This window comes from Brachypodium distachyon, chromosome 4, assembly GCF_000005505.3.
Source record: "Brachypodium distachyon strain Bd21 chromosome 4, Brachypodium_distachyon_v3.0, whole genome shotgun sequence".
In the NCBI taxonomy this organism is placed as follows: domain Eukaryota; kingdom Viridiplantae; phylum Streptophyta; class Magnoliopsida; order Poales; family Poaceae; genus Brachypodium; species Brachypodium distachyon.
In genome coordinates this window covers 32838828-32861314 of record NC_016134.3, presented here as the reverse complement: position 1 = coordinate 32861314, position 22487 = coordinate 32838828, and the positions used below count along the sequence as shown (strand labels likewise).

The window sequence follows — 22487 nt, the reverse complement described above, 5'->3', positions numbered from 1 at the left end:
AACGTACGTTTAATAAACTAGTTCGATTGTACTTATGGGAAGCGAGTCATCAACGATTTTTTTTTTGCGTAGCTAGAGTACAGGAGTAATCTTGCATTGCAGCATTCCCCATAATGTTGTATATATTCACATACTATAACACTGTGCTCGATCGTAACAATGCAGAGGCAGGGGTTAATGCCCCCGGCGTGCCCATATATGGGCGGGAGAGGGAGCAAGCAAAACAGTACTAGCAATGGAGGGAATGCACCCAGAAAAAGAGGAGATGAAACATGGAAAAAGAAAAGGCATCTGTAGGGAGGGAGAGAGAGAGGGGGTGACTGTGGTCTGTGGCCGGCGTGTACGTCCTCGGGAGCCGTGGCAGCTGCCCAGCCTATGCATGCGTACGCAGGCAGGGCTATAGGTCTGGGCTGTGGGCAATGCAGCATGCATGCATGATGGATGGTCCCATCCATGCATCTCCTCTCATGGAGAAGGGGCCTAGTATATATATGCCGGTCCCTTGTCCCCTCCCTGCCCTAATACCTCCAACGACGACCCCTGCAAAAATACTACTCCTGTCTTTCGCAGCACTCCCTATGACTATGAGACATGATATATACACGACCACATCCGTCCACATCCTACACACTCTCTAGTCCTGGAATCCAGATCGACCGATGGATGGATGGATCATGGATGGATCGATCACACATACATATGCTTGCCCTTTTGCTAGTAGCTCGCTATAAAAAAAAGCAACAAGCAAGCAGGCAGGCCGGCTAGAGATTCTTTTTGGACTCGAACAAATCTACACTATTGCTATGCATCCTACCCCCATTAACTTTTAACCCCTTCCAATTTTGAAATGAACCAGCGTGACTATGAATTTGTTGAAATTGCTATGTGAAATGACGCAAACAATGTACGTACTAGCTAGCCTTAATTAATTAAGGGTAATTCTCTGCTAGTACAATTTTATACTAGTATGATGCACGTGCAAGTACGTACCCCCTCTGGCCCGGCCTCTCCCTAGCTAGCTACTAGCCAGTGACCCCCACACGCTACGTACGTACGTACGGCTAGCTAGTAGTACCAATCATTCACTATACTACCTAGGCCCTTTTGTCTCTCCAGCTATATATAGCGCCTCCCCTATCCCCTCCCCTCCCCACCCAGAGAGCTTGCAAGGTAGCCCCGCCGGCGCCCTCTTCCTCCAGCACTTGTTGCTTCCCATCCAGCTGCCTAGCTACCCAACATCGACCAGGTTTGGCCCTTGGCCGGGAGAGAGAGAGATAGAGATCGAGAGCCATGCACAGCTACAGAGCCATGCACCCGTACCACCCCGCCCCTGCAGCTGCTGCTTCGAGCAAGCAGCAGGCCGAGGAGGACGACCAGTCGATGCTCCTCCTCTCCCTCTGGCCTCCCGGCCACCACGACGCCTCCTCCTCGTCTCACTCCGCCGCCTCCTCCTGCTCGCCCAGCTGGTTCATCAGCAGCCATTACAACAATGGCGGCGGCGGCGCAGGAGGAGGGGCCGGAGGGTTCATGTTCCACGATCAGCAGCAGCCGGTCGTCGTGGACCACCCCAACGTGTCCGTCTCACTCTCCATAGCCCCTCCCTGCGCCGGCGCCCCTAATAATCTGCAGGCCGCCGGGGGATCAATGAGCTTTGCCGCGCCGCCTTCTTCGCCTTCGCTGCAGCAGCAGCAGCCGAGCCAGTACTGGATCCCCTCTGCCGCCGAGATCCTCGTCGGCTCCACCCAGTTCTCCTGCGCCGTCTGCAACAAGTCCTTCAACCGCTTCAACAACATGCAGGTCCACACTAAAACATCTTAAATTTCTACTACTCCCTCTACACACATCATCGTATAAACAAAACAACTTACATAATAAACGATGGATCCGATTGCAGATGCACATGTGGGGGCACGGGTCGCAGTACAGGAAGGGGTCGGACTCGCTGCGAGGCGCCGTGACAACAACAACAACAACGACAACGGCGGCGCTCACCCCGCCGCCGTCGCTGATGCGGCTCCCGTGCTACTGCTGCGCGGAGGGTTGCCGGAACAACATCGACCACCCGCGGGCGCGGCCGCTCAAGGACTTCCGGACGCTGCAGACGCACTACAGGCGGAAGCACGGCGCCAGGCCCTACGCGTGCCGCCGCTGCGGGAAGCGCTTCGCCGTGCGCGGCGACTGGCGCACCCACGAGAAGAACTGCGGCAAGCTCTGGTTCTGCGTCTGCGGCTCCGACTTCAAGCACAAGCGCTCCCTCAAGGACCACGTCAGGTCCTTTGGGGGCGGCCACGCGCCGCACATCGTCGAGTCGTCGTCCGTCGGAGCTGTCGATGACGACGAAGACTACGACGACGATGATGGAGACCTTCTGCAGCACGACGACAACGCCAACGCCGGCGAGGGGAGCGACATGATCTTGGCCTAGCTACTTAGCTAGTCATCTCCTCGATCATCTCTAGTAGTGTTTGTTTCTTCCTTCTCTTAGTTAGTTAATTAGTTATATAGTTAGTTTGCTTCCCAATTGCAATGCATTGCACGGCGAAGTACTAGCTAGTACTCTGATTAAGTATTACTATTACCCTAGTGCAAGCTTAATTGCATGCATCATATGCTCAAGTGTCTGTCTGCCCCAAGGAAGAAGCATCAATTTAGCTAGAGGAGATCCATAGATGAGAGATGCGTGTGTACTGTGTGTGTGTTTGTTCTGTAGGGTCATTTCTTGTATCTGTCCGTCGTCGTTTGGTCTTTATCCGTGTCTAAAGTTGTAGCACTGTTTAGTACGTACTGTCTCATGCATGTCAAGATCGAGTACAAAAGAGCTGGATCAGACAAGGAGAGAGTTGTGTGCTCCTATTTCCATATCCATCATACCAAGCTTATTTATTTTCTACTACAAAGGTTTTTGTTTTTTACCTCCCGCAGTAGTTTCTTTCCCTGATGGGGGACTCGTCAATCTCTCGGATGCTTCTCTTTTGTGCTTTCCCTCATGGGCGACTTGTCATGTCCCCCACTGTCACTGATCGAGGCCACTTCAATCTCATCTTTTCCTCGGCTCCTAGCTAAGCGCCCGCAGGCCCTTTTTCCAGCTTGTCTTTTCACATATTTGTGCAACTTACTCATCAACTGTGGTAACAAAGAATCAACCCCGATCGACCCCCCCCCTCTCTCTCTCTCTCTCTCTCTCTCTCTCTCTCAGTCTAGCCAGTAGCTCCAAGTTTTTCTTTTTGAAAGGTAACAGTGGTAGAGTCTACTCACCAAAGTGTAGTAGCTAAAGGCACGCCGATGTTGAAACATTAATCACCAAATCTAGAAATTTCCACATCAGTACAAAGAAAAGGAAAAAGATATATAAAATGTACATATTTAGCGTTGTTCGCTCCCCAAGACGACTTTGAGGAATGGAGAAATTCTAGTAAGAAAACTACAAATCCTGCCTCGAACTAATTAATTTGGTGAAATGTGATTATGCCGTTGTAGGTTCGTTTGAAGTAAAAGTAAAGTACCGTGCTACTCTTTTCGGTGGGTGGCAAACTGTAACAATAGTTGTAAGAATTACATACCAGATGAATAAGCAATCCACAGTTTACATAAATGGTTTTTCTGTTTTTCTCGGCCAATTGTGAAATTCTCCCTTCAATCCATAATAAGTGTTTTGGATTTAGTACAAAGTTGTACTACTTTGTATTAAAAATCCAAGACACTATTTATGGATCAAAAGGAGTAACTATTTGTAAGTTGATGCTCTGAGATTCAACTGAGAAATTATGAATGACCACTATGAAGATGATCAACAAACAATTATGAATATCGGCACAAATTCGACTGAGAAAATAGTCGTCAGGAATTTTTGTCATTCATGTGTATGTGCAATATGGATGCTTCCAAGTATACACATTAGAAGGTAAGTAGTTTACTAGTATTACTGTAGGTCTTCTGTCTCTATGGCCCAATATTTAACGTTGTTACTTTTACTGTAGGTTTTTTTGCTTCTACAACACAACTAATTAATACTACCTCCATTCCTAAATATAAGAAGACACATCTTTGTCATCTTTTAAAAGTTTGACCAAGTTTATAGAAAATGTATCAATACCTAGGATATCAAATAAGTATATTATGATAATATATATCATGATATATTTAATAGAAAAACAATTTAAAATCATAGAGTTTAACTTAGGACAAAGCTAAGACTTTTTACATTTAGGAACGGAGGGAGTACATTAGAACGTGAAGTACTGCATGCTTGTGCGGGCCAATTAGTAAATACATAAGAAGGTAAGGGAGATGCTGCTTCTACGGGCCAATGAGTAACAGGAATACAACTTTTCATACATGTCTGTGTTGGAGTTGGAGTTGGAGTAGATTGGGGTTGTAGCGAAGGCTTTTGTGTACATTTGAGCATATGCAAGGGCAGTGGAAGGAGCCAAAGTCTTGAGTTAAGGCCGGCCGGGTAGCCATGCCATGCCATGTCATGGATGGGCCGGGGGGAGGGAAGCATGCAGCTTTTGGCTGCGGCACTCACTTGGCGCCTAAATGAGAGAGAGAGAGAGCTGGAAATGGCCTTCGTCACGGCCTCCCATCCCCTTCACCTTTCTTTTTACCCCCGGCCCCTTTCCCTTTTCCAGTACATACTGCCCCCCAGGCCCTCTTCTGCCAAAGCTACACACAACACCTCTCTCTCTGTTTATCTAGGCGCGCAGGGAGAGAGTGCACATGGGGGGAGACGAGGCAGATCAAAACGATTGAGGCGGATGCATAGTTTGCATGCAATGCGAGCTGTGGTGTGTCAGGTGGCGATGCATGCATGCATGCGGTGGTCGTGGCCTGTGCACGTACCGTACAAGGAGGGAGGGAGGGAGCGTGGAAATTAGGGATGTGGCACGACGGGATTGGCGCTGCGGCGTCCATCTCTCCTTCTCGCGTCGACCGACCGACCGTGAGCCTCGGCCTCAAAGTGAGTGCCGACGCTGCCTTGCACGCCCCGCCCCAAATCATGCATGTCCATGCGCCCCCTCATACTCCTCTTCAATTCAATGCTACAATGATTAGTACACGTATAGAGTCCACACTGGAGTACTGGCAGCTAGGACTACCGCATGCAGCTCTGGTAGATACTAGTACTAGTATAGTCCCAACAGTATTGTCCTACTAGTATTTCAATAGTATAGTCCCAATAGTATAGTCCTACTAGTGTTTCAATAGATGCATGGCGCGCAGCTTCAGTATATTCTCCAATTAAACGATCGACAACTCAATGAACTCACGGGATCTATCAGTAAAGCTTGCATTGCATGCACGGAGTACAATACATGCATATCTGTATACGTACTTACTTGTTACACATGCATGGCATACAGGTTTGTTTCCATTCTTTTATCAAAGGAACAGACATCCCGTCTGCGTCCTCTGCAGACAGCACAGTGCACACCAGGGGTGCGCATGCATGCATGCATACACACACATGCATGAAATGAAATGAGATGAGATGAAAGCATGGAGGCATCTGCATGATGCCATGGCTACCTAGCTCTGCAGCAGTTCTTGTGTTTGTGTTTCTTCTCATCGATCGATCAGTTCTCTCTCTCTCTGCATCGTACGCTGTGCTCGCTCCACAGTCGCTTTATGCAGACAGAGGCCTAGCTAGCTCGACCCGATCGATCACCACGTACGTACAGGAAATTGCTAGCATCCATGCATGCATGCATGGACCACAGTGCAACTATATTTGTCCCTCTGTCTCTACCTGTGTCCTCAGCCTGGAACGAGGAGAGAGAGCGCTGCTATCAGAGTAACGTGCGCAGCGTAGTCACCTCGCTATGTTACGTCCGTTGATTGATGGGCCCACGCGGCAGGGAGGCATGCATTTGCCAGAGACGTCGAGACTGCAACTAATAAGCTGCCGGGCACCGTTTATCACACGGCGCCAATATAATTGTATTCTAAGTCAAAAATTTAAAGGTTTGACATTGTAGTATTAACAAGTACTCCGTATCTCCTTTTTTCTCATGATATTTGTTGGTGTTAAATTAACATACTCCCTCCGTCCAACAAAAGATGTCTCAAGTTTATCAAAATTTGGACGTATCTAGACATGACTTAATGTATATGCAAAGTACAGTAAGTGGTTGAGTAGAAGTCCCACCTTTGATCTAGACCGTCCGTTTTCGATCCGACGGTCCACGTTGCGAGTTTGCAGGTTTTCAGTGAAATCCAGTTTTCACTGGATGCTTCGCATAGATGCATTCAAATTTAGTTAAAACTGAAACATCCTTTGTTGGATGGAGCGAATATATAATGCTCTATGCATGGACTATATATATCCGGGCCGGGAATTTTACTTGCAACTCTTACACTAATTCAGTGTGCTAAATAGTAATTAAGAAACTAGTTTGCATATGGCCGGGTTACACCTAAATAGAGGTGTGCACTGCACATGTCCATGCGGATGAGGTTATCTTCTCTAGCTACTATCTCATTATAAGTGTACATTAATGATTTATACGTACGGCCGGTGAGAACAGCGCTGTTGTATATGTAGGTCGTGGTTCTGTCTTTGGAGCATGTTCGGCCCACATGTAGCTGACATGGGTTGCACCCAGGGCACCATTTCTGGTGAAAGAACAAGCACAAGAGTCTCGTCGCATGGATGCTAGCTCCAAGCTATGGGCAGACCGGCAGAAGCCTTGCATATGCATGCACAGTACATCTTCTTCACGAACTCCGGCCTGGTCCCTACCGATGTTTGTCTACAAGTACTGTGGCTTTTAATAGAGCAAGTAGTTGTCTAACTGGTTGGATTTCTCTTTCTCTTTCCCCCCTACCTAGGCACCTAGCTAGTTTCTACCTTTTCCTTCTATTTTTCTCCCAATTTAATTCCTTCCTTGATATGGTCGTTATTGAGAATTTAAATCATAGGTATAGACAGCTTGCTGGTCTAAATCATTTATTATGGTATAAGTGCGAGCAAAACTGACAACTTATTTCTTGGCAGAAAATATGGCCTTGAGTGATGTATCCTGAAAACAAATCGTGGCAAATTCTCTGTCAACTACTCGATCGTACCGCAAAATCGAATATGACAAAAGGGTCTCAAAATCGAATCTGAATAAGCTAGTAACATATGTTTGGCCAAGCTAGGATCACAGTTTCCACAACGTATCTTAGTAATTTGTTGGCTAAACTGTGTTTTCATTCCTGGAAACTGTCATTTTGGGGGATTCTGAAGCACACGCTTCACCCGGCTGCCGGACGATCCTGATCGATCGAGTAGACATGGCAGTAGTGATCTTAACCACCCTAGCACCAGAACAGGCATGCTCTAAACCTCATGGTACGATCGATACTCCCACCGTGCCATTCCCCCAGATTTATGACTGTATGCATGCATGCATGCATGCACATCCATTCTTCCATGCATGCAGATGTTCATACGGAAACAAGAGCATGTAAAATGCGGATGCGTGCACGAAAGATTAACTAAGAAGCCTCGAAATGAAGAGGTAAGAAACAAATGGCTAGCCTAGCCGGGGGACGATGGGGACTACACGGGATGCGGCCGGGAGGGGCCCAAGATTTTGCTTCCCATGCATGGCACCCGGCCGGTCCGACAGCAACTCATTTCCATGCATCGCCCGCATGCATGGTGGAGCCCACAACGGTGTTCGCAGCTCCTTCTAGCTAGTATTGTTCATGCATGCTGGAGTAATTTGAAAATTTGTACGTTTGCATGACTTGGTCATTCTCCAAAGTAAGGAACAAGATCACTGAGTTTGTAGCCAATCAAATCATGTTTGAACCCTCCAATCGCTAGTTTGAAGATAAACCCATCTGGAGTCACCAAACCTGGACAGAAATCACCTCTTCGTTCTTTTTGTGTTTCTCTCTCTAAATAACTCAGGATAGTAGACACCATAAAACATTAGGTGGCTAGGATTTTCTCTCCTATCCTTTCTCCAACAAGGAAGCAATCTCAACTGTTGGATGCGGCTGAGATCAAAGGTTCACAAGCATCGGGCTTGTGGCTTGGTTTGCTAGGCTGCAACCTCACCTCCCTGTGGAGGGATGGCCCAATAACTCCCCCTCCCAACATCATGAAGGGTCTCACTGCCTTTAGGCGGCGACGCTAGTGAGTCGACGGTATACTTCTAACTTATCTCTTGTAACCACCTTATAGTCAACAACATATCATCACAATTATCATCAGAATGCACTTTGTCGATTTGCATTTGCTTGGAATTTAGTACATCTCTAATCCAACTATACCAAACATCAATATGATTTTACGTTGAATGAAAACTTGCATTCTTACTGAATTGGAATGGCACTTTGATTGTCACGAAACAACACATACTTGTTTTGATCAAATACCGTTTCAGCTACACAATAGCTCTCTGCCCACCTTTGTTGCTGCAATAAGTTCAGCTTCAGTTGCGCGAGCGGCGAATCGAGTGATTGAGGGTGCACCCATGGGGATAGTTTCATTATTTTCTTGCTTGAGTGTGAACCGCCTTCTCTTATAAGAGGTCCAACACTTCCTTAACTTATAAGATGGGACTAATTACTAAATCTCTCTCACCCCTCGCATCACCACCTTATGGGCCTTTAATATGTTCTGGAATTCATTGCTGGGCTCGGCTTGGGCCTTAGCCCGTTATCAAAATCTCAACGTTGAGATCCAACGGTCCTGCAAAGAAACTGATATCGAAAAAACTCAGTCTGTCCCGGCATGCATGCATGCATGCATACATACATACATATTCTCAGCGTCGATGAAGTCAGAGCTGAGTCAGTGGTAACGAATGTACGGCGGATGCATATGGATGCTGCTTTTTTTCTGCATCGTTTGCTCCCCTTCCGATTTTGGATCATCAAGATGGAACTACATTCTCTGCAAAACGAATGCGTGGGCGCATGCAGAAAAGTCATCGACGAGCTAGACAAGGAAAAGGCCGACAAAACCGATCATTTTGTTGCAGGTTCACATCAGCGCGGCACTCAGCTTTGCTTTGCGAGTAATTCAGAGCCATGTAGAGCGGGTTTTTGGGACTTTAATCGATCGATCCCGATTCCCGCGTCCTGTCAACATATATAGATTGGTCCAGAAATGATGTGCACTGACTTTGTTTTTTTTGTACGGTTTTCACTCGCAGCATAAAAGATGCATGATTGAGGCTTAATTTTTCGTTTTGTTTGTGTGTCGGTTAAAGTAAGCAGAAAAGAAACAGAGGAGGCCGCCTCGATGGGCTGTATGTCGGCTGATTGGGCGGCCCAGAAATAAGCCGCTACACGTTGTTTTCCGCTTGTGTGGGTGGAAATACGGAAAGCAGGATTTGATTATTAGTGCTAGTACTAGTACGTGGCTTCCAATTATTTCCCCAACGAAATTAAATGATTGAATTGAAGCTAAATTCTTGATGTACCCCACTGTACCTGCATGCCTATCTATCTTTATATACGTACGTTCGTGCTGCAAGATATATATCCTTTGATTGACTTGCGCATATGCATGCACGCATGGTAGAATATAAGCTTGATTATAGAAGTTGCGTAGGAGTAGTAAGTAAGCTTTTCGAAAGAAAAGACACGGGGTAGCTAGTAAGTAGTGCGTCGTTGTCGCAATGTTTCACTTGGTGCCTACATTTGGAAATTGGGGCTTTTACCCTGAAAGTGACGTCCATCGCACGCCTACCTAAAATCATCCATCCTTAGCCCGCCTTCCTTCCCACATGCTACTGTATGAGCCCAACTAGCTAGGCCTGGATCGACGAGCCTATGGCTTTTCAGTACAACACTCTTGTGCTGGACTATGAACACAAAACTCATATTCCGTCCGGTTGCGGCAGGCATTGATCGATCGATCATGTGTATACTACTACCGCTTAATTCGGGATCGGACTAGAGTTTTTTTTTCTCTTTCGAAAAGGAAGTTCAACCTCCGACATCTGCATCAAAGTGATGCACACAATCTCACGTTTTATTTGATTTATTAGCAAGCCTGAAAAACAAAAGAGTACAACTTGGAAGGAAGAGTAGTTAAGCTAGCAATGCAATATGGGTTGAATTCCCATTTCCACCGTGACAGTGACATGCATGTGTATATGTATGCATCTTAGACAACAGGTAGGCGCGCGTGGTTCAACATTATTACTCATGGTTTACAAATGCGAGCTTTTATCATGCATTATTATCATCACCAGATCCAGAGACGACATACCGTACACAGAGCTATACATATGCATCCTGATCCACGATAGATCGAGCCTTTAACCTCTCCTACCTAGTCTTTAGTAGTGACGAATGTCAAAAGCGAAAAGAGGAAATATATATCAAGAAAAGAAGAGACATCGACAAAGACGACCAAGAGAGACCATCAGATGAGAAAGCAAAAAATTCAAAGGGAAAAGATTTACATGATCGAGCAAATTAACCGTCCCGTCCTACGGATGCTACGTGAAAGAAACGATTGGCAGTAACTGCGAGCCCAGGGCAAAAAAGGCTTCTTTGTATCCGTTCAGTTGGTGATGGCCTTGGCTCCGCTGCCGTTGTAGCAGAAATGGCGATGGAACTCTCCGCCTATGCAGCATTTCAGCTTCAGGAAGCTGGGCTCCTTGGGAACCGTAAGGGGCCTCCTCGACCTGCAACGGCAAACGTCTATGTCAGCATGTCTATGTCCATCTTTGCTTTCTTTCTTAAATACTCTAATTGTTTAGTACTAGTAGTAGCATTACATTAATCATACCATCAGTTGTTTAATTAATTATATACTATTCGTCACACATAAATGTGTTTTGCAATTAAGTAGTTAAAGCCTACTCCCTGTCCTTTGCTTCTAGTATAATATCCACTTTGTAGTATATCGATGTTAACATCTTTGAAACGACTGTGCTTCATTAATATCTGTATTCTTCTCGACACACAGTGATCGGTCGAGTATAGTGACCCACTTCTTGTTTGATTAATGATAACTTTTGTTCAACAGATATCAACTGTGTTTAATGCTCGTATAATATAATTGCCTTTGTGGGTGGAATGGCTTGTCAAACGCTGGCATAAGTTGGGCCTTTGGAACCATCTCCTTCCTCATCATCTTGATTTCACGCTCCTCCATCACCTATTAGTATCAAATCTCTCTATGTTAGACACATACATAATTCAGTTAACTGTTAATTAATGAAACTTACATATATGGCTTCAAATTTAAGCATATGCATCTAGTAGTCACCTGTGATAGCTTCTCCTCAAATCTCCGAATTATGTCCATGGTGTTTATCTTGCTTGCAACCTGTAATTAATATATAAGTTAAACAACTGCATGTTCCTTTCAGCTTGCTTAGTTTGGCAAAAAAACAGAGGGGTATATAATACTCTCCACTTCTCCAGTGTCTAATCATGATAGATATAGAAGTAGGTATCTGTATATAACCTGGTAATTGTAACCAGCTCGTCTTATTGCTCTCTCCTCGGTGTGAAGCCTGCAGTAGCTCAGTGGCTGCTCGTGTTTTGTTGATCTCTGATGAAACATTTATAACAAAAAAAAACAATATATTCAAGGTTTCGTGTACACTACATATGTATTCTTTGATAGGTCTTTGTGACAACTTTTGAAATAAACATTCTAAAACAAAATTTTGAATAAACCTTGGGCGATGTTTGTGAGGTTGGAGAACGACGTTTGATCTCATCATGAGTGGTCATGTCTTGATGACCTCCTTTACGGATACTTTCTTGTTCGTTTTTCCGACCTCGTGGCTTACAAAAACAATATAGATAAATTAATTAAAACATAATTCTGATCGGATATTGTAACTAGGTATGTGGTTGTAACTATCCCATGTACAAAATGAATATGTATAAAGGAAAGTGTAAGCATATAGAAAGAACTCTAGATGAAATCATGCACCCGCCTTTTTACATGGACCGAAACTGACGTGAGACTATAACAAAGATGACACATATCCCACATCTCTCAATAATATATTATCATCATTCCTGCCAATATGTCTACTTTGTAGTACAAGGGTACTTTCCTAAATCTTGGCAAGGACCATTCCATTGTCATGCATATATACAATCGGCGTATGTAACGTCACAATTATTGAGTCACTGTCAGAATATCTTGAACAAGTATTAATTAATCTTTTGCATTACCCTTTTTTCTAGATAAATCGACAACTAGCAATTATTATCAGCAATTCTGTTTCTAAATGAGAAGCTCATCTTAAGAGAAGCTACAGTGTAAGTATTAGACCATGAGAAGCTCTTCACTATTGCTTGTCCCTGGTGCATGGTCCTACAAAATTAGAGCTCCATTTGGAATGAGGATTAAATGTGAGACTTGCGGAAAGTATTCATACTAACAAACTCCCATTGTGATTTCTTGGTCCCACCAAACTCTCCACCTCTTTTTTTACATGAACTCTATCCTCTTTAGTTCCACGGGATTTCAAAACGAAAATAAATATTCAGGAATAGAAATCCTTATTCCTTGTCGGCACATGCATTTCTTAAAAATGTACCTCGGTAATATTCTTCTTATGAGGTTGAGACCCTCCGTTCCTTACCGGGCTCTTGGGACCTGGGCTAGTCACCGAGCTCTTCTACAAACAAGAAAATATAAGTCAGTGATAACCAAATTAACTCCAATGCACAATCCATATGAAAACCAATTTTGCAAGATAAGCTTTTAAAAGGAATCAGGTGTCCCAGACCATAGGTGCTTAGCTATTGCAAGCTGACTAGCGAATCTTCGATTGTGCCTTTACCACTTGGAGAACTAGAAAAGATAATGAAAATGATACCCAAGCTAACAAAAATTGGCTAGCTACGGGCCTACGGCTTGTTTGAAAAGCCTTTAACTAACTTGAAAGTAACTGCCATACAAAATGTCAGCAACACGTGTAAGTCAAAAAGATGAAGGAGGGCATGCATATAGTTAACTTGTGCAAAAAAATGCACGTCCAACGTAAGTTGGGAAGTACTACACTTGTAGTTAAGCTGTAACCAATGACATAACTCTAACACTAACACAAAGCCAAAGATACTACACGTACGTGTAAGTATGTGAAAGGATCATGATGCAACCTAAGAACATCATGCGCATGCATGCACGCATATATGTTGAGGAAGAAGCGCGTGTACCATCTAAAGTTAATGGATTACACTGGCAAAAAAAGAAAAAAAGAAACTCTACCAACACCAACCAAATTCTTCTAATTTGAACCATGTTGTCTGAGGGGCCGATTGAACATACTTCAAATACCAAGTAAAAGATCATGCAAGACCATAGATCGATGAAGCTTTAAGTAAGAACGGCAGGCATAAGCACAAGATGCATGCAGGCATGCATGCATGTCTGCTAGCTGTAGTACATTTCCTAACCTTAGGAGAGGTGGCCTTTCTTGTGTTTTCCATCTCTCTAGCCATGGATGATGAATGTCCAAAACGACGATCTCTCGGATGCAAACTAAGCTCAATCGATCAAATGATGGAGTTAAGCAACCAATAGCTAGTTGCACCAATTTATAGAGCTAGCTAGCATATGCATGGCAGAGTGCATGCATGCACAGCATCACTTTCTACAAGCTAAGAGACAAGTGGGATGTGGTAGGTTTGGAGCTTATCTAGCTAGTGTGCCACTTCACCAGCTCCATGAATCTATTCCATTCCCATTAAATTCCCGTTACATTCCATGGGGTTCCTTCAAGAGGCCTCTAAGCCCAAGTCCAAATCAGGTACGTACACTTTAATTTCAGCATATATCATATCATATCATCATTTAATTCATCATAGGTGTGTGTGCGCATCTGCATGTATGACTACGTACCAACCATATGTTGAGGCATAGCCATCAATCAAGGGAACCAGGCTAACAAACTCCTTGATCCCCCTCTAGCTATCTAGCTGCTTTATTTGAGGTGGGACTGAAACTTCCATCTCTCGCTCTCTGGAGTTGGTTATGCATGGGACTGAAACTTGGCGCATCGCATCACAGGGCCAGCCGGTGTAGTGAAGAAGAGAGCCTGAAGCTTCGTTAGGGATCGAGGGCATGCAATTCATATGAGCTAGCTAGCTGACGGACACTTGCAACAAACCTTAACGTTGCCTAGCTAAGCAACATATGGATTGTTATGCTTCATCGTTTTGGCATATTCTCTAAGTTCTATATGTGCTAATTTTTGCCATGCATTATTTCTGCACGTATGTATGCTAGCTAGCTTATTGGTGCATGCATATGTATATCCAATAATCTTACTACTTCCGTTCCTAAATTCTTGTCGCTGTTTTAGTACTGTACTAAAACAGCGACAAGAATTTAGGAACGGAGGTAGTAAATTAGTTTTTTTTTTAGTGATCTAATAAAATTAGTCTTACATGCTTTGTGTTTTGCGTCTTTCACAATTGATTATAGTTTAGGGTCCTAGCTAGCTAAATGTTTTCAAGTATAAAGTAAGGTCTGATGGATGTATAATATATTTTTGTCACTGGCAAGAGGGCCATGGGTGCCACCTGAGAACGCGAGTTCATTCTTCCTTTGCAATATGCTAGATTAGAGTAAGTGGCAGATTCTGGAAGGCCGAATAGACAGCCTAACGGAACGATCTTGGTTCATTAATATAGGTCGCACTCGCTTCGAGATGGATTCCTTATATATGTTCCGAGTTATATATGACGACGAATATTACTTGTCGGAAAAAATGTGAATAAATGGTACTCCATTTTTTGACATGCTAGGTTATCAGTGGTATATTTTTTGTCATGCTTGCATGCTACTAGTTTCTTAATGCGTGTAAATGTATATCCAAGTAAATAATTAGTCTTACATGCACGGTGTTCTGCATCCTTCAAATTGCTTCTAGTTTAGGATACGTGCTACCTCCGCCGTTTCGTGATACAGCTAATTAATTATATAGATTTTTCATTTAAACCAAGACAACTCTCATTTGTAATGTATATTAATTAGTATATCAGTATTAGTAAATGGCGTGAGTAGTTACTGACCGGGTGCGGAAATCAAGAGTACAATGAGATATATGGAATAGCAGGAAAAAAATTATATGAGCTATATAAAGGAACGGAGGGAGTAGCTATAGCTAAATATTTTCTGGCTATATATATAGTAAAAATTCCTCACGCGTAGACAATGCACACTAATGATTGGGCGGTGTAAGAGTTATGAAAATCTTGAAATGTTCACTACAATACCAAAACTAGCTATATGGTATAAGATGATTTATTGGATGGTGCTACCAGAAAAAAGATAACTTTATGTGTCAATAGCAAAAAGAGCAAGAAATTTCAACTCGCCAGGGGAGGTATATATGCTGGACTGCTTGTTTTGTTTTCACCGAGACCATATAAACTTGTATTTTCCTAACGCTAGGTGGATCATCGATCTAGCATAGTATTGTGGTGTCATAATGTGTCGATCTATTTTCCACAGTTTTTGAGAACTTTTACGCCTTCCACTCCTCCAGCCATTAGCATGTTGATTAATAAAAATCAAATTTATTTAATTAGTAAATATTATAGTCTTCTTTTGTGCAAAGTAAATATATATATGTAGTCGACTTGCGCACTATGCTAGTAGATAAAGTGGGAAGATTCTGGCATGCCGAATTGACAGGCTAACGGAACGATCTTGGTTCATATATCCGGCCAACTACATATGTATATCGATATAAAAATAATAGAGGTCGCACTCGTTGAATTTCGTTATTCGAGCTAGATCGATTCCTTATGTTCCAAGCTATATGTGACTACGAATATTACTTGCATGTCTGAAAAAATGTGACAGGGTCGATGTCGATGGAGCAGCTAGCCGACGTTTATATTGCACGCGCGCATGCATGCAGGCAGGCTTGGCTTACTCAAACACAAAGCGTGGCATATATTCAGTACACTGTGTACAATGCCACTCGTTTTCACCGGTATCTTCGGTGCGAATCCTGCCGCTTTTAGGTGTGGGTTCAATTTGTTCGTTAGTCGATCGATCTTACTTTGTCGGGCATGACAAGCAAAGGTTTCACACACAACTCCACACTGCTGGTCTGAGAAACGCGCGCAAGTGCAATATTGTCCAGGTCTTTTCTTTTATAAATTAATAAAGAAGAGGAAAAATCTCAAGGATTTGCAAAGACTCCAAGCAAACACATGAAAATTATCTACTTCACTCATCTTGATACTAATGCTTATCCTAGAACAAAATCCACCCATCTTCCAACAATACACTTTTTGTACTTGTAAGCTTCTGACAGCCTGTTTCCTGTTAAAATATATTGCCCTATTTTACACTTTGTGACAGTTCTTTTACCTTTTATTATTTTACCGTTGAGTCTGCCATGTTATGTCAAGTTTAATCATTTAAAAAACTATATCATGCTGATGTTATAATTTGTTAGAAGATAGCCAAATTTTGAACAACTTGATAGAATTTAACATAATTTGCTAATTACACGTTTGAGTTGTCTATCCAATCAATTGCCACGTCATCTTGATATGTGAATCCCGCTTGTTAGTTCTGTAGCATAATAAAAATAAGATAAGAATTATCACAAGGTTCCAACAAAATGGTAAGACAAAAAAATGACGTAAACATGTCAGAATAAACTCATAGAAGGCAGAAAAAAAATACTGTCCAATCTATATATTTCCATAGGATCACAAAGAAACTAACCTTAATTAGCAACACACATGTAAAACTATTTAGAAAAGGGCCTACCCTTGCATGCATGCGTCGCACTCGCAACTTCGTTATTTCAGCACCTTATGCTTCACGGTTGTAATCGGTGACGTACGGACGACGAAAATTACTTGCCACTCTTGCTAGCTAGAAGCTGACGTGTCAGTGTCACAAGGGTGCGTTCTCACTTCTCAGCTCTCGTCCCGGCGGCATCACGCGTGCATATTTCAAGGTTCGTTTTCAGTTTTGATCTTCGGTGCAACTACTCGATCGTCCGGATGGAATCGTTTAAGCATAAAGCACCGCTAGCTAGCTAGCTTTTAGTAGTCGTCAGTTCGTTATGACGAATCAACAACCATGAGTGCTGCTGAATATATATATGTGTGTGTGACGCCACTAGTACGTGTGTAGCCTGAGTGGAAATATTTCAATAACATATTTGCTATTTCTGAGTAGTTACCCTCAATAAAGTTTATAACAGCTCTACGTCATCTAGAATCAATAATAAAAATAACACGTATAATAGGTTCCGTATTAAACTCACTCTACATGATTTGTTAGTTTGCTTGGCTTCTTTGTGAGGGGGTTGTGCTCGCAAAGGATAATGTGGTGAAATAAATTGTTGGGTTGGTTCCCAAAATGGAGACTATTCATATCATTTGTTTTTTGAGTGTTTCATGGCATGCTTGGTGTGGAGAGTTGCCTTTGTGACGTTCAATCTTTCGCATTCCTCTTGTGTTGCCAATATATGGTAATATGAATAGTTGTTGCATTGATGGATGGAAGTGCCAAATAGTTTTTTTTTCTTCTTTTCGACAAAATGCTTAAATTAGGAAAGTCGGCAACGCTTGCAACTCAAGCATGCGGACGGAGGCTCTCTGGGATAAAGATATACGGGTACGATAGCCTCAAACTGTACGGATCGCTGTCAACTTTCGCCCTTCGCCATTATTAGAAAGAGAACCAACGATATCAGAGTATAAATCCAACCCAACAAAGTTTCGCATGCATGGCTAGCTAGGCAAACAGCTGCACTGTCACCATGTTCAGTCCTGTGACAAGCATAACTTCTTCAGGGCACCTACTGCAACGCAGGATTCATTTTCTAAAAAATTGTTTCTGAACGAAAGGCATCGAAATCCAGTTTTTCATTAATATAAAGCCAAATCAGTAAATTGCATCGGATCCTTCAGGTATCGAGAATTTTTTTTTTTTGAAACGACAGAAGAAAAACAAGCTGGCACTGTTTTCGCCTGGGATGCGGAGGACGTCCTTTATCGTGTCCCTAAGTGACCGTGGCAATAAGTCCCTGACTTTAAGATGTGAACTCCTAACTCCGGGTTTGAAGGGAAAATTGGTAGAACACCGATGTTTTGTTTGCTCTGGTTCTCCGAGTTCATCTTCATCAGTTTTTACTATGCTTTTTGTGTGAATCAAAACACTAAGTTAACTATAGAAAATCGAAAAAAGGAAAAAAAAAATTGGTCTCTGCCGCAATCGAATGCTCACACGATCATTTTTATTGCAACTTTCATGATTAAACGAGTTGAAGTTAAATGAACTACTTTCTCCGTTTCATAATTCTTGTCTCAAATTTTTTCAAATATGGATGTATCTATTCTTAAAAAGCGTCTAGATACATATAATATTTCGACAAGAATTATGGAATGGAGGGAGTAGTTATTAAAACTAACCTAAAGACAAGCTACTTGGAGAGTTCTCATTTCCTGAGTAGATGAACATGCCAAGTTCAGAATCACAACTAGAACTAGGCCAAAGCATGGTCGAAATAACCCAAGAAGAAGCCCGAGTTGAGAGGTTTTCCCCAACAGGCTTCTATTTGCTATACCACCCTTCATATTTTGAGATAATAAAGATATTTGCAATATGTAGGGCCCCGGCCTAATTAACCTAGGTAAACCGTGTCTGCCAGGCATGTTTACGGAGTCAACACGGTATTCTCTCGTCACCCCCGACTTCTTGTACCCTTCACATAAAACTCGTTGGCAGGATCAACATAAAGACATACGCATACGCTTAATTAGATGGATCGTCGATTGTATTTAACAAAAATCTCTCGGTAGATTATAAAAAACACACAGCTGAAATCAAGTCCAAATGCATTATATGCAGCATAGCTTGGGCTTCCAGATTATACATTGCCGTTTGGCTTAAGAGGAGCTAGAGGGAATGGGAATACACGTGTCGATCGCTTCCCCAAATTATCTTTTCATAGTTCCAAAAGTCTTGATTTAGCTTGAAGCACGAACACACGAGCACTTGACAGTAAGTATTTATACATCCAGCTGTCCTCCATCATCTAACAGCAAGTGTTTGCATCGATCCGTTAGATAACAATTTCTAGATTATAGCTAGTGAGCTTATTGCAAAACAGTTAGACAGGAGCATTAATTTTGAAAAGCTAGCTAGTTGTAAGAATGCTGGCGTTGAACTTAGAAACTTGATTTGAGGTGGGACTGAAACTTCTCGATCCGTTCTCTCGCTCTCTGGGGTTGGTTATGGATGTCATGCATTCATTGTTAGGCGACTCGTCGCGCATCGCCGGTGTAGTCTGGTGTAGCTAGCTAGTGTGAATTAGAAGAGAGATTGCATGAAGCTTCGTTTGTGGCCAGGGGTGCAATATTGACAAGGCATCTCCTTGGGCCTGAAATGTACTTGCAACAAATTAAACTGTTCACGGTGCCAAGGCAACGGACACTAGTCGATCTTGGATCCTGTTTGTACTCTAGTGTGGTCGCCATGATTGTTTTGCTATGCGGCTTATGCCTCACCGCCGTATTTAATTAATTTCTACTTTACCTAAATTTGAACTAAAATCACGACAAGAATTTAAGATGCGAGGGAGTAGATATTCGCTATACATCTTACATGTGCTATTTCTGCATCACCACATCATTCCATTGTAAGATATACGGAGTAACTCCTAAGATCTTAGTTTTGATTCAGTCAAACTTTTAAGAAGTTTTACCATGTTTTTTTAAACATATACTAATGATCTACAATATCAAATAATTATAGTCTATGAATATTTATGTATTTTCGAAAAGGAAAGACTCCCCCTCCCCCCCCCCCCCCCCACCCCCACCACATCTACATCGATCGATGCGGATTTTATATACCACGGCAGGTTTAATAAACTAAATTTATAGGTATTGGTAGATTTTGCTATAAATTTGATCAAGTTTTAGCAAGCTCTCTTTGCTGTGGGCAGTGGCTTTGCTGGGGGCTATTCTTTGCCGGGGCCGTCGAAAGCCTTTGCCGTAGGTCTCGTTTTTGCCGCGTTTTTTTTGGCGGCCCACGGCGTATAGGTCCCTTTTTTGGAGGGCTCGAAGGAAAGCTTCCGGCAACGGGAGGTTTTTCGCTAGTGTAAAGATAAAGATAAAACTTTTATAAGAAGAAACGAGTGAGTAGTTAGCTTTGAAAAAAAAACAAAAAAAAACGAGTGAGTAGTTAGCTTAGCTGGTGCTGCCGCGGTGAAGCGCGTAAACACGTGTGGTTGATCCAGAAACTATTTTACATCGATAACCAAATGAATCCATTGGAATTTTCTAAATATATGAAGACTCAAGACTCAAAAAGAGTCTGGGGCCAAGCATGCATGCATGAGTACTGAACCAAAGGCTGGCTAGTAAGTACGGAGTAGTAACAGAACGATCGATCTACTGTCTCGTGCCGTGCGACATCGTCGTCCCGGGAAAAAAATTGCATGGGCGATGGGTGCAGCGGGCAGCGCGAGCGAACCCCAGCTAGATTGATGCCGCGTGGACGCGCCTTGTATTGGACGGCATGTCGAATCGACTCGGCCCTGTGCTTTCCGTCGGCTCCGCATCGCAGGATGGCTCGGCTCCACGTTGACTCGGCTCGTCGAAATCCATGTTGAATACGAGACGTCAGCAGCAGCAGCGATCTGGCCGGCTCCCATGCCCGTGCCGCCGCGTACTCACGCAGCAGCCGCGGCGTCGGCACCGACGACGCCCCGTACAGGAACACGCACGCCTCCAGCCCGTCGCGGGCATCGCCGACGCCGGGGCTGCCCTCAGACCGCGGTCACCGCGTCATGGCCGACGCGACGGCCGCCCGGGAGGCGGCGAGGTCGGCGGCGAGGAGCAGGTGCGCGTGCCGGTCTGCACCCGGCCCCGCGGAGCGCAGGGCGGCAGCGCAGAAGGCCTAGTCCACCAGGTCGCCGAGCCTGGGCGGCGATGGCTGAGGCCATGGCCACGAGGAGGACGAGCAGCGACGAGGTCTTCATCATGGTTTAATTCTCTCTCTTGGTGTTTACTCTCTAACTTGTGTTGTCCTCCTGCACACAATCGAATCCCCTATTTCTGTCTGCCTTTCGTTAATTTGGGAGTGAATAAATGGGCCAGAGTTGGTGTAACAGATGACCGAATCTCTGTGTTATTTGGCGTCGTCTCCGTGGACTTCAATGAGCTGAATCAATGTGGAGCCGAGCCATCCCGTGATGCGGAGCCGACGGGAAGCACAGGGCCGAGTTGATTCGAGCTGCCGTCCGATGCAATGCGCGTCCACGCGGCATCAATCTAGCCGGGGTCGCACGGGCCGCTCGCTGCACCCATCGCCCATGCGAATTTTTTCCTGTCGTCCAGGCCACTCGTTTTCATTATTTCAATTCCTTGTGTTTCAAGGTTAATTTGATGACAAATCAGTTTCTCTTTACTTGTTTGAAAAATGTGTGACCGATTTTGACCGAGCAGCCGATCGATGCATCAAGTTGTCGTTTCCGGCGGCATCACGCATGCATGCACGCACGGCTTAATTGTAGCGTTTATTTCAACTCTGCAACTCGTTCATTTTCACTGGTATCTTCACTGCGAATATACCATCGGATATTATATATTCAACTTAGGTGTTGGTTCAATTAGTTCGTTAGCATGCATGGTTCAATGGTTGCGACTTGACACATTTCAATTGCGTAGAAATGACAACACAATCCTCACCAGTTTGAAATAAAATAACAGTGTAAACTCTACAAAACTTTTGTTCGTGACTTGGACCGACCTCGACCGACAATGCTCGTAGATCTGCCCCCCAAATGCTTAGAGAAAGCCAGGAAGAAAGAAACAAAGAGGATACCATATACACTACATATATTATTATTAGCTGAGTCGCCAATGCTTGCAACTGAAGCAAAGCAGCAGCTAGCCTGAGAGCCGCGCAGCACGTACGGACCGCTCTCAACTTTCTCCCTGCTCCATATATCCATCATTGGAATGGAAGAATGTTGTCACAACTTAATACCCGACTTGATGTGCTTGTTGCCTTGATCGATGTGACGAATTACTAGAGCAATGCTTCTCTAGTAATTCTAGCCTAGAAGAAGCTAAGTTGGTAATCCATTTTTTTTTAATCAATTCATCCTATGTCCCTTCCCAGAAAAAAGAAAAGAAAAAAAGATACTCCTCTGTTCAAATGCAAGACTATCAATACTAGCTCTATCCCTAATACAGAGTATAATATGTTTTAAACTTTGTTTTAAATCAAACTTCTTCAATCTTGACCAAATTTATAGAAAATATCTTAATTAATATCTATAGATATCAAATAAGTACACTATGAAAATATATACCATGATGAATTAAATAAGACTTATTTAAAGTTATAGAGAAAGCTAAGTTGGTAATCCAAATTCTTTTAACCAATTTATCCTATGTTCCTCCCCGCAAAAAAAATACTCCGCTGTTCCTAAATGCGAGACAATTAGTACCAGCTCTAACCTTAAATGCAGGGTATAATATGTTCTAAACTTTGTCTTAAATCAAACTTT

At 43.4% G+C, this 22487-nt stretch overlaps 2 protein-coding genes across 3 annotated transcripts; one reads left to right on the top strand and one right to left on the bottom strand.

Moving 5' to 3' along the window:
• The first annotated feature begins 1164 nt into the window (after nt 1-1164).
• LOC100827809 (zinc finger protein WIP6) lies at nt 1165-2890 on the top strand. Its single transcript, XM_003576354.4, has 2 exons — nt 1165-1797; nt 1895-2890. Exons 1-2 carry the CDS (start codon nt 1291-1293, stop codon nt 2423-2425), a joined length of 1038 nt encoding a protein of 345 aa, XP_003576402.1. The 5' UTR covers nt 1165-1290; the 3' UTR covers nt 2426-2890.
• Nucleotides 2891-10125: 7235 nt separating this feature from the next.
• Nucleotides 10126-13585, bottom strand: LOC100827508 (protein TPX2). Of its 2 annotated transcripts, none has more exons than XM_010239741.3 (7): nt 13381-13585; nt 12519-12596; nt 11641-11751; nt 11426-11512; nt 11225-11284; nt 11019-11113; nt 10126-10637 (listed from the first exon to the last, which is right to left on the bottom strand). In XM_010239741.3, the coding sequence occupies exons 1-7, from the start codon at nt 13423-13425 to the stop codon at nt 10514-10516; spliced, it is 600 nt and encodes a 199-aa protein (XP_010238043.1). In that variant the 5' UTR covers nt 13426-13585; the 3' UTR covers nt 10126-10513. The 2 variants fall into 2 exon arrangements, with proteins under 2 accessions (XP_010238043.1, XP_003576401.1); XM_003576353.4 differs by having other exon boundaries at nt 12519-12599; nt 13381-13575.
• Between the last annotated feature and the right edge of the window lie 8902 nt (nt 13586-22487).